This window comes from Rhinoraja longicauda, chromosome 30 (assembly GCF_053455715.1).
Source record: "Rhinoraja longicauda isolate Sanriku21f chromosome 30, sRhiLon1.1, whole genome shotgun sequence".
NCBI classification, from domain to species: Eukaryota; Metazoa; Chordata; class Chondrichthyes; order Rajiformes; family Arhynchobatidae; genus Rhinoraja; species Rhinoraja longicauda.
Genome location: NC_135982.1, coordinates 16595894 through 16608027, shown reverse-complemented (window position 1 = coordinate 16608027; position 12134 = coordinate 16595894). Strand labels below are relative to the sequence as shown.

Genomic DNA, 12134 nt, shown 5'->3' with positions numbered 1-12134 from the left:
GATTGTGTATTGTGTACAATGGCTCACGCCTGTTATGTTTCACCAGGTGTGATATGCTTGATGGTGGCTCTCATGTACTGGCTTGGCTGGGAAATGGGAGCGGTGGAAGCCATCTCATTGTCCATCCTGATGGGCTCTTCTGTGGATTACTGTGTCCACCTCGTTGAGGGTTACCTGCTGGCTGGGGAAACCCTTTTGACAGCCGAGACTGGTGTAAGTGGAACCAACAAAATGTGGACGTTTTTCTTGATAATCGGCCTATCTTCTTAGCATCAAACTGTGTAACCTGTAACCTGGTAGAAATGTCATCTGTTCATAGGTTCAATAGTGCTAGGAGCAGCATTAGGCCATTCGGCCCATTAAGTCTACTCTGTCATTCATTTATTGCTGATCTAGCTCTCCCTCCTAACCCCATTCTCCTGCCTTCTCCCCATAACCCCTGATACCCGTACTAATCGAGAATCTCTGCCTTAAAAGTATTCATTCACTTGGCCTCCACAGCCTTTAGTGGCAATCAAAAGAAAGGCAGATTATTATCTGAATGGTGTCAAGTTAGGAGGAGGGGGAGTTCAACGAGATCTGGGTGTCCTAGTGCATCAGTCAATGAAAGGAAGCATGCAGGTACAGCAGGCAGTGAAGAAAGCCAATGGAATGTTGGCCTTCGTAACAAGAGGAGTTGAGTATAGGAGCAAAGAGGTCCTTCTACAGTTGTACCGGGCCCTGGTGAGACCGCACCTGGAGTACTGTGTGCAGTTTTGGTCTCCAAATTTGAGGAAGGAAATTCTTGCTATGGAGGGCGTGCAGCGTAGGTTCACTAGGTTAATTCCCGGAATGGCGGGACTGTCGTATGTTGAAAGGCTGGAGCGATTGGGCTTGTATACATTGGAATTTAGAAGGATGAGGGGGGATCTTATTGAAACATATAAGATAATTAGGGGATTGGACACATTAGAGGCAGGAAACATGTTCCCAATGTTGGGGGAGTCCAGAACAAGGGGCCACAGTTTAAGAATAAGGGGTAGGCCATTTAGAACGGAGATGAGGAAGAACTTTTTCAGTCAGAGAGTGGTGAAGGTGTGGAATTCTCTGCCTCAGAAGGCAGTGGAGGCCAGTTCGTTGGATGCTTTCAAGAGAGAGCTGGATAGAGCTCTTAAGGATAGCGGAGTGAGGGGGTATGGGGAGAAGGCAGGAACGGGGTACTGATTGAGAGTGATCAGCCATGATTGCATTGAATGGCGGTGCTGGCTCGAAGGGCTGAATGGCCTACTCCTGCACCTATTGTCTATTGTCTATTGTCTATTGTCTAATTCCACAGATTGACCACCTTTGACTAAAGAAATTCTTCCTCATCTCCTCCCTAAAGGAACGTCTTTTAATTCTGACGCTATGACCTCTGGTCCTGGACTCTCCCATTAGCGGATACAGCCTCTCCACATCCACTCTATCCAGGCATTTCACGACTCGTTCTATTTATATGCGGTCAGAGATTGAGTGAAATAAAAATAGTATTCATGCTAATTAAAAAGGCGAGCTGGAGACTTGCAGAGTTACAATATGAATAAATAAAAAAAGAAGGCTGTGATTTTTATTCTGGCTAATTTTATTAATCTCATTTGTGATGAGAAGACACTGGAAGGTTCATAATCAGAGGCAATAGAAATGTTATTTTACAAGTTAACAGATGGTCGTGAAATAGAGGTTATCATTCAAAGTAAAGCAGGTAAGCAATAATTATCTTCCTAAAACCCCAGTCAAACATTGACAGTTCAAGGTCGGATAATGGTTACAATAGCATCCACATAACAGTCAGTCTGAAGAAGGGTCTCGACCCGAAACATCACCCATTCCTTCTCTCCTGAGATGCTGCCTGACCCGCTGAGTTACTCCAGCATTTTGTGAATAAATACCTTCCACATAACAGTGGAAGTTGTGTATCAAGCAGATGAAATTTGGGACTTAGAACCAGTGAATAGAGGAAATGAAGTTAGGATTTCAAAAGGTTTTAGCCTATAGAATGAAGTAAACGAGTCACTGAGTCATGCAGCATGGAAACAGGCTCTTCAGCCCAACTTGCGCTTGCCGACCAAGATGCCCCATCTATACTAGTCCCACCTGCCTGCGTTTGGATCATATCCCTCTAAACCTTTCCTGTCCATGTGATTGTCCAAGTGTCGCTTAAATGTTGTTATAGAACCTGCCTCAACTACCCCCTCTGCCATCATGTTCCATATACCCACCACCATTTGTGTGAAAATGTTGCCCCTCAGGTTCCTAATAAATCTTTCCCCTCCACCTGAAGTCTATGTCCTCTGATTCTTCATTTCCCTACTCTGTGCATCTTTCCCCCCGCTGTTACTTGTCTGTTGGCGTACACAAGGTCATTTATAATATGGTGCAAGCACTATTGGGCCAAGAGAGATACATGCATGGATGTGTAAGAAGGGACTGCAGATGCTGGTTTAAACCGAAGATTGACACAAAAAGCTGGAGTAACTCAGCGGGACAGGCAGCATCTCTGGAGAGAAGGAATGGGTGACGTTTCGCGTCGAGACCCTTCTTCAGGCTCATGCAGGGATGTGTTCAAACTAACTGAGCAATAAAGCTTAAGGTGAAGAGTTACTTCTGTGCAAACTGAAACAATGTAAATGAGAATATATGCATTGGTAAAATATAGGGAACATTTGGCTGCACTGATCAATGGCTCTACATCCAAGAGAAATTTAAGGTAAATCACACACTTGGTTGAATTATCACTTCATGTCATGGTAGTCAGTTGTGCAGAGCAGCAGAAACCCTGTGAAAGGCTGAGTATTTTTCAATTTGTTTTTCATCAATCAATGATCAAATTATTTGCTGAGTTTAGGTGCTGCAGCAAAAATGCCAGTTAGAATGTCTATTATTTCAAACCGCCTTTATGTACAACCTGCACCGAACTCTTGCGCTCAGTCCGCCAAGGCCGACTGGATCTCCCAGTTGCTAACCACTTGAACTACCCTTCCCATTCCCACACTGACCTTGTGTGTAGGAAGGAACTGCTGATGCTGGTTTATTCCGAGGATGGACACAAAATGCTGAAGCAACTCAGTGGGTCAGGCAGCAAAACCGGACAAAAGGAATGGGTGATGTTTTGGGGTCGAGACCCTTCTTTTATCACTGCCGGCTGTTTGCCCTCCACAGCTTCCAGCCTTATCGTTCCCCAGTCCCGCACGGCCCACTTATATCTTCTCCCCAGTCTGAACAAACGTTCCGACCCAAAATGTCACCTATGCCTTTTCTCCAGAGATGCTCCCTGAGGCGCTGAGCTGCTCCACGCACTCTTGATTAGTATCGGTGTCAGGGGTTATGGGGAGAAGGCAGGAGAATGGGGTTTGGAGGGAGAGATAGATCAGCCATGATTGAATGGTGGAGTAGAATTGATGGGCCAAATGGCCTAATTCCGCTCCGATCACATAAACTGATGAACAGTTTGTGCCATTTTTATGTGTAGTTGTTAATCTGGTAGAAAGAACTCATAATGGAAGTTCTGAACCCAACTCCCTCTGTTGATTTGGTATGTCTGATCTGGATACTTCTGTTGGAATCTGGAGACCATGCAATGGCCACTGTGGAAACGGAAGAGATTCAGCTCAGGTTTCTTGCAACAAAGCCAGAGTGCTTTGGCAAGTTAAAACATTACTTTTCTAGAGGCATGAGTTGAATTCAGATAGCAATGTTTGCAAGGACTTAAAGGATAGAGGAGAAGATTGGAGGTTTTAGTCAAGATAATGGAATGAAATGTGTTTTGTTTAGCAGGAAGGAAGTTGGAGCACATGACTGGCGCCCGGGCAAACACACAAAGAGGGAGAACCATTTGTTAGATGGCATGAGTAGCTGGATAGGGTTTACATTTACCTGTGAGAACAGGAGGTGGGTCTGTGGACAAGATGAGAGATTAGAGGAAAACGAGAGAAAAATGGGACATCGTAACTAGGGCTGGGGTCAGAGGGAAAGATAGCAGATGATAAAAACACCAGAATAGATGGTGCCACCCAGAACAACAGAGCAATTGTGGGGAAATGACTAGGATGATGGAAAACATTCCTTTTGTCCTCTCCACCCTTCCCACTTCCTACAACTTGAAATATATTTAATTTCTAACTTTTCCTAATTCATAACGTCGTAAGTGATCGGAGTAGAATTTGGCCATTCGGCCCAACAAGTCTACTCCGCCATTCAACCATGGCTGATCTATCTCTCCCTCCTAACCCCATTCTCCTGCCTTCTCGCCATAACCTCTGCCACCCATACTAATCAAGAATCTATCTATCTCCGCCTTAAATATATCCACTGACTTTGCCTCCACAGCCTTCTGTGGCAAAAAATTCCACAGATTCACCACCCTCTGACTAAAGATATTCCTCCTCATTTCCCTCCTAAAAGAACGTCCTTTAATACTAAGGCTATGACCTCTCGTCCTAGACTCTCCCACTAGTGGAAACATCCACTCTGCACATCCATTCATTATTCTGATCTTATGATCTTAGGCTATTATGCTCTTATGTTCTTACGATCTTATAATCTTTTCCTCATTCTGATGAAAAGTAAATGACATGAAATATTAATTCAATTTCTCTGTCCACAGATGCTGCCTGAACTGTCGAGTGTTAGTTTTACCTTAGTTTAGAGATACATTGTGGAAACAAGCCCTTTGGCCCACCGAGTCCGCGCCGACCAGCGATCCCCGCACACTTACGCTATCCTTCACACACTAGGGACAATTTACAATTTTATCGAAGCAATTAACCTACAAACCTGTGCGTCTTTGGAGTGTGGGAGGAAACCGGAGCTCCCGTGGAAAACCCACGCAGGTCACGGGGAGAACGTACAGGCAAGCACCCCTAGTCAGGAATGAACCCGGGTCTCTGGCGCTGCGAGGCAGCAAATCTACCGCTGCGCCACCGTGCGTCCCCAGTTATTTGGGGGGCTTCTCAGGTTTCCAGCATCAACATTTCTCCTGTTTTTCAAGTCGTGGCTGAACCTATTTTTGCGTCACCACGCCACCCATTCCTTCTCTCCTGAGATGCTGCCTGACCTGCTCAGTTACTCCAGCATTTTGAGAATCTCCCGAGATGCTGCCTGACCTGCTGAGTTACTCCAGCATTTTGTGAATAAATACCTTCGATTTGTACCAGCATCTGCAGTTATTTTCTTATACTATTTTTGCTGACGCTCTGCTTTGTTTAATTCACAGGATAAATGCAACACGGGGAAGTTGAGGACTCTGGCAGCTGTGAGACACGTCGGTGTTGCCATCGTCTCCAGTGCCATCACCACTGTCATAGCCACAATCCCTCTCTTCTTTTGCATCATAATTCCGTTTGCCAAGTTCGGGAAGATTGTTGCCCTGAATACCGCCATCTCCATTCTGTACACATTAACCGTCAACACGGCCCTGCTCAGCATTCTGGCTCCAAGTGACTTCTATCGCTCGAGAAAGTCTTTCCTCAAGGCGATCCTAGGAGTAGTTAGCATTGGCGGTGGAGGATTCTGTGTCTGTCTCCTACTGATTAAATTGGGGTTCAAAATCCCACTCCCCAATGTATTAGCACTGTAATTTATTTACACAGATAACGTAAGAGACTTCAAAAACAAATAGTGTTTAAAAAAAAAAGGGAAACTCATCACAATACAAAAAAATATATAAAGAGGGTCATTGCCATTTTCTTTTGTAAACTTTTTCCTTCCTTCATGGTTGATCGTTGTTGGCTCGCTGAGTCCACTAATAACGAGGTAACTGCAAGAGATGGAATGAGTGCAGTTTTCCTGCTGATTAGATGGACTCTGAACACGTTCTGATTTTTCCACCATTCGTAAGGGAAAAGTTTAATCAGTGGAATGAATGGTCTTCCTTGATAGATTTCAGTTACCTTTTATGCCTATTGTATTTCTTACATTTAACCATAAAGAAATCTCTTAATCGCATCTGAAAACTGAAAACTATCAAATTAGCACTGGAAAAAGCCTCTTTATTTGCCTTTACCTGTTTTTTCTTCCGTCTGCAATGCTCCATCTTCCAGCTGAGTTAAGGTGAATGGGTTTCTTCCAAACTGTTGTCAATATCAAATGGTCAGGCATTGGGAATACTAACCGGGACTGTGAATCCACCTGTGTAGGAAGGAACTGCAGATGGTGCTTTACACGGAAGAGAGACACAAAATGCCGGGGTAATTCAGCGGGACAGGTGCCATTCCTTCTATCCAGAGATGCTGCCTGTCCCGCTGAGTTACTCCAGCATTTTGTGTGTATTCACATCACTTCTATTCTTCTCTCTCCCTGAGAAGGAACATATCTGAGAAGGGCTGAGATGGAGCACCGAATTTATGTTGGAAGAGCACAGCAGGTTCTTCAACCCACCATGTCACGGGATAAGTTTTAGTTAAGATTCTTTTTATTTGCTGTTATGTTTTTAACTGTGTACCTTGAGACTTCCTCGGGTTCTTGCCACTGCCTCTCTTCTCCTCTGGTTCCATGGATGCACTCTATCACCCAAGTGCTGTTCGTCACCCATGGGTGATAAATTGGTCTTAACACACATTGCCAATCAAGATTCGCTGCTCTAGATGTCAACTCATTTACATCGGCGAAACCAAGCGGAGGCTCGGTGATCGCTTCGCTGAACACCTGCGTTCGGTCCGCATTAACCAAACTGATCTCCCAGTGGCCGAGCACTTCAACTCCCCCTCCCATTCCCAGTCTGACCTTTCTGTCATGGGCCTCCTCCAGTGCCATAGTGAGGCCCACCAGAAATTGGAGGAACAGCACCTCATATTTCGCCTGGGCAGTTTGCAGCCCAGTGGTATGAACATCGACTTCTCCAACTTTAGATAGTTCCTCTGTCCTTCTCTTCCCCTCCTCCTTCCCAGATCTCCCTCTATCTTCCTGTCTCTACCTATATCCTTCCTTTGTCCCGCCCCCCTGACATCAGTCTGAAGAAGGGTCTCGACCCGAAACGTCACCCATTCCTTCTCTCCCGAGATGCTGCCTGACCTGCTGAGTTACTCCAGCATTTTGTGAATAATTAATCTGAATGCTGGTTTTGGCCTATTTCTGGTCCAGTGAGTCAAGTAGAGTTTGCTTTGGCCATGGCCACCCATAATAAGACTAGATGTCCAGACCTACTGTACATACTGTAGTGTAGCACCATAAACCCTTTATAGGTGGCAGCAGGGAAACCAATGGCCCCAACTCCTCCTATTCATCCTTTTCATGGGATGTTCAATAAGTTATAACGAGAAATGAAACTTGCATCTGTCACAGTCCTCTGAATGTATCAAAGGACTTCACACTCTTTCAATAGTTGCAGCTGCTGTGTGTGAAGTGGACAAAGGCAGCCAATTTACACTCAGCAAGGTTCCAGCAAATCGGCATCTGATGTGCTTTGTTAAAGTCTTGACCAGAGCAACAGTGAAACTTGTTTAGATTGTGGAACAGAATTTTTACAACTTCAAATGAATGAGGCCTCCGTTTTGTGTCTTGTTTGGGGGGTAACATCTCCGACAATGCATTTGCCTCTGTACAGAACTGCGATTTGAGCCAAGCCAATTTTCAGTTTTCAATTTTCAATTCCTCACTTTTCAGTAAAGTGGTTTCTCAAATATGTTGTGCGGACCTACGAAAAAGTCAGATCGATTAGAGTCATAGAGTTCCACAGCATAGAAACAGGTCTTTCGGTCCACTGCATCTATATTAACCATCATGCCTATCTATACTAATCCCGCTTACCTGCATCAATTCTATATCCCTCTACGTCCTGCTCATTCAAGTACCTGTTGAGATGCCCCATACATAATGATACTGCTCCTGCCTCCACCAACTCCTCTGGCAGCTAATTTCCACATACCAACTACTCTTTGTGTGAAAATGTTACCCCTCAGATCCTCTTTAATCCCCCTCCCTCTCATCGTGATTCTGCTTCATTGCATGCTCATCCTTCGAAGAAGAAATCCACTTTCAAATCAAAGTCATTCCACGTGAAGAAGGCCAAAACGACTGAAAACCCTTTGAGGAAGCCAGAGACGTAGGAACCGAGAGATGACTGAAATGTTGCCATTACCCGAGTCGGGGTGACCTTCGTCCATGATGATTGCCAGTATGACTAAACTTAGGTGCTTAAACAAGTTGGAAGTAGAATGTAACAAAGGTGCAAATTTTGTATAATTAATCTTTGCTACACCATGGTTCACTCGGTAGCAAAGACTGACACATTTTATGTCAAGGACTGTGGGCATCTGTACACTTTGCAAGTATGAGCCAAAAACGCAGAGGCCAAGTATTCTGTTAGCCAGTAACTCTGGCTATGACACCTGAGTGGCGATTGTTTGACTCTTTCACTCCTCAAATCTATGTTCACTTCTTTTATTCTAAATAGAATCATAGAATTCCACAGCACAGAAACCCGGCCCTTTGGCCCAGTTTGTCCGTGGCAACAGTGGTGCCTGTGATCTGTGCTAATGTCGTTTATCTTCATTAGGCTTGTATCTCTCCACGTTTTCTATCCAAGTACCTGTCCAAATGGATTTTAAAACATTGCATCAACCTCTACCACCTCCTCCAGCAACTCATTCCGGATAAATACTACCCGATGTGTGAAAATCCGAGCCCTCAGATTCTGTTCCCTTTGAGTCTATCCAGAGTCTATTCCCTTTGAATTTCTCCCTTCTCACTGTAAACCTATGCCCTCTGGTTCTAGACTCCGTTGCCTTGGGGAAAGGATTGTAGACAATAGACAATAGGTGCAGGAGTAGGCCATTCAGCCCTTCGAGCCAGCACCGCCATTCAATGTGATCGTGGCTGATCATTCACAATCAGTACCCCGTTCCTGCCTTCTCCCCATTCTCTCCTGACTCCGCTTATCATTATGAGCTCTATCTTTTAACTCTCTCTTGAAAGCATCCAGAGAATGCCTATTGTGACTATTTATCCTGTCTCTGTACCTCATAAAATAGCAGATCCAAAATGTCATGTGCTGGCACTAAACTACATTTAAAAGGTTAAACATACAGTCACGCTTAACAATGTATTTTAATGACAACAGGATGGCGACTGTCAGTTTGGAGAGGTATTAAAGTAAACAACAAGAAAAGGTTATTGGCAGTTTAATTAAGTTGTGACAAATAAATAAATGAAAACTGATTGATATAAATTGCATAACAGTTATGAGGAAAGATAAGTTACAAAGTGTTGCTGAAACCATTTTGTGGTGCTTGGTGGCAAACACTTGGTGGCAAACACTTGGTGGCAAACACTTGGTGGCAAACACTTGGTGGCAAACACTTGGTGGCAAACAGTTCAGTGCTCAGCAGGAAGAATTGGACTCCATTTTATCAACTGTTTTTTCGTGTGTATGATCAGATACACTTCAGGAATTTGGGTGCTTTACAAGTTATCCCTCCACTGAAGCAATATCAGGAGTGGACTGAGTATGGCTGACTCAGTCTGAAGAAGGGTCTCGACCCGAAACGTCACCCATTCCTTCTCTCCAGAGATGCTGCCTGACCTGCTGAGTTACTCCGGCATTTTGTGATACCTTCGATTTGTACCAGCATCTGCAGTTATTTTCCTAGTGTGGCAGCAGGTTCACTCCCCTCTGTGCCTAGCAACTATTGTGCATGGGAACCTTGCCATGACAATTGGTAAGAGACACTGGGCTTGTGCTCGCTGGAGTTTAGAAGGATGAGGGAGGGACCACATTGAGACTTACCGAATAGTGAAAGGCCTGGTTAGAGTGGATGTGGAGAGGACGTTTCCACTTGTGGGAGAAGAGGACCAGAGGTCATAGCCTCAGAATTAAAGGACGTTCCGTTAGTAAAGAGATGAGGAGGAATTTCTTTAGTCAGAGGGTGGTGAATCTGTGGAATTCATTGCCACAGATGGTTGTGGAGGCCAAGTCAATGGATGCTTTTATGGCACAGATAGATAGATTCTTGATTAGTATGGGTATCAAGGGTAAGGGGGAGAAAGCAGGAGAATGAGGTTAGGATGGAAAGATAGATCAGCCATGATTGAATGGCAGAGTAGACTTGATGGGCCGAATGGCCAAATTCTGCTCCTATCACTTATGAACTACTAAAATGTATAGAATCTGCCAGTTATTTGGACACATCTGCTCGGACAGACTGAAGGAGTCAGCCTAAATATGTTGCATATTGAAAGGCATTATTTGAATTCACCTTTCACTTCCTTAAAATTGCAGACCATTTGCAAGGAGTTGTTCTAAGTCAACAAGGTGTTTCTTTTTCCCCCATGGCTGGTGCAAGGAGGAGGTCAGGTGGAGGTATACTAACAGTTTCCACAATTTATACCCAATGACCAAAAGGATACCCACCCCAATGTATTTTGATATGACTATTTAACAAGGACCTGAAGGCAATCAGTTCTGAAATATTGAACTGTCCAATACATGTACATTAATATCAACATCTAACAAAGTCTTGAAAATAGGAGTGACACTAGTTACTGCATAGTGTTAGAGTTAGTACTTTTTTTCCTTATTGTGTAAATTAAGTAATTTTGTAGAAATAAATGATTTTTGAACAATGTTCCTTGTTTTAGGAACTGTTGTTGACTTATTTGACATTCAAATTGTTGTATTTACAGCTGCATTAACTCAAATCAAAATAAATTTCTATTCATTGTCAATGAAAACCTTTCTCTGGAGCTTTTACTTTCTCTTTGTTTCCTGTTATTCTTCTTCCATCCATAGCTACGGCGATCTGGGTTCAACCCTGACCTCGAGCACTATCTGTGTGGAGTCTGCATGTTCCCCCAGTGACTGTGTGGGTTTCAAGAGTTAAGCGTGTTTTATTGTCATATGTCCCAGATAGGAATACAGGAATACAGAACTTTATTTGTCATTCGGTACAAATACCGAACGAAATTACATTTCCAGCTGTCACAGAACACAACAAAAAAGAAAAGAACACAGGACACACGACCCCAACACAAACATCCATCACAGTGACTCCAAACACCCCCTCACTGTGATGGAAGGCAACAAGACTTCCACTCTCTTCCCCCCCCACGCTCACGGACAGGCAGCTCGACACCTACCGAGGCGACCGACACGCACAGCCCCCGCAAGGGGATGGAAGGCCCCGCGGCCGAGCCGCACCGGGCACTGAAACGTCCCGCGGTCGAGCCGTGCCAGCGATGTTAAGTCCAGCGGCCGTGCCGGGCGATGGAAGGCCCCGCGGCCGAGCCGCACCGGGCGCTGCTAAGTCCCGCGGCCGAGCCACTACTGGCGATGTTAAGTCCAGCGGCCGAGCCGCGCCAGGCGATGGAAGGCCCCGCGGCCGCGCCGGGTGCTGAACCGTTCCGCGGCCGAGCCGCGCCGGGCGATGGAAGGCACCACGGCCGAGCCGCACCGAGCGCTGAAACGTCCCGTGGCCGTACCGGTCGATGGAAGGCCCCGTGGCCGAGCCGCGCCGGGCACTGTTAGGTCCCGCGGCCGAGCCGCGCCGGCGATGTTAAGTCCAGCGGCCGAGCCGCACCGGGCAATGGAAGGCCCCGCGGGCGATGGAAGGCCCCGTGGCCGAGCTGCGCCCCGGGGAAGAGACCTAAAAAAAGAAAGGTTTCCCCCACCATAGAACAATGAAACTCTTACTTGCAGCAACCCAGCAGAATATATAAACATAGTACACTGTAAACGATATGATAAACGAGAGAGAAAAAAGCTGGAGGAGTAACTCAGCGGGACAGGCAGTTTCTCTGGAGACAAGGAATGGGTGGCGATTCGGGTCGAGACTCTTCGTCAGGAGTTACTCCAGCTTTTTGTTTCTATCTTCGGTTTAAAGCAGCATCTGCAGTTCCTTTCCTACACATTATTAGATGCACAATTGACACCAGGAAATGGCAGGTGCACTGAACAGCCCAATTTCCCAACACCTGCAAATCATCTAATGTGCGCAAATGGTTTTTATTTGGTCATAAATAACCTTTCCCTATGAGTCTATTATCTCCGTCCCTTCTGGCACTCACAAGTGACAAAAAAATATTGCAAATTGCTGGAGACATTGTCATGAATTTAAATCCCCTGTTTTGAAAACATAGTGATAAATTGGACTGAATATGTGTTTTCGGGAAGTCAGCCTGTGTGG

General features: G+C 45.3%; 1 protein-coding gene across 5 annotated transcripts in view; it reads left to right on the top strand.

The window, feature by feature from the left end:
- disp3 (dispatched RND transporter family member 3) overlaps positions 1 to 10639 on the top strand; it is a 374656-nt gene extending 364017 nt beyond the window's left edge. For all 5 annotated transcript variants that reach the window (XM_078425714.1, XM_078425713.1, XM_078425711.1 and 2 more), the window contains 2 exons: positions 47 to 213; positions 5231 to 10639. In XM_078425714.1, coding sequence (XP_078281840.1) covers positions 47 to 213; positions 5231 to 5593 — 530 coding nt within the window. In that variant the 3' untranslated portion in view covers positions 5594 to 10639. The remainder of the gene's footprint in view (positions 1 to 46; positions 214 to 5230) is intronic.
- Positions 10640 to 12134: the final 1495 nt, after the last annotated feature.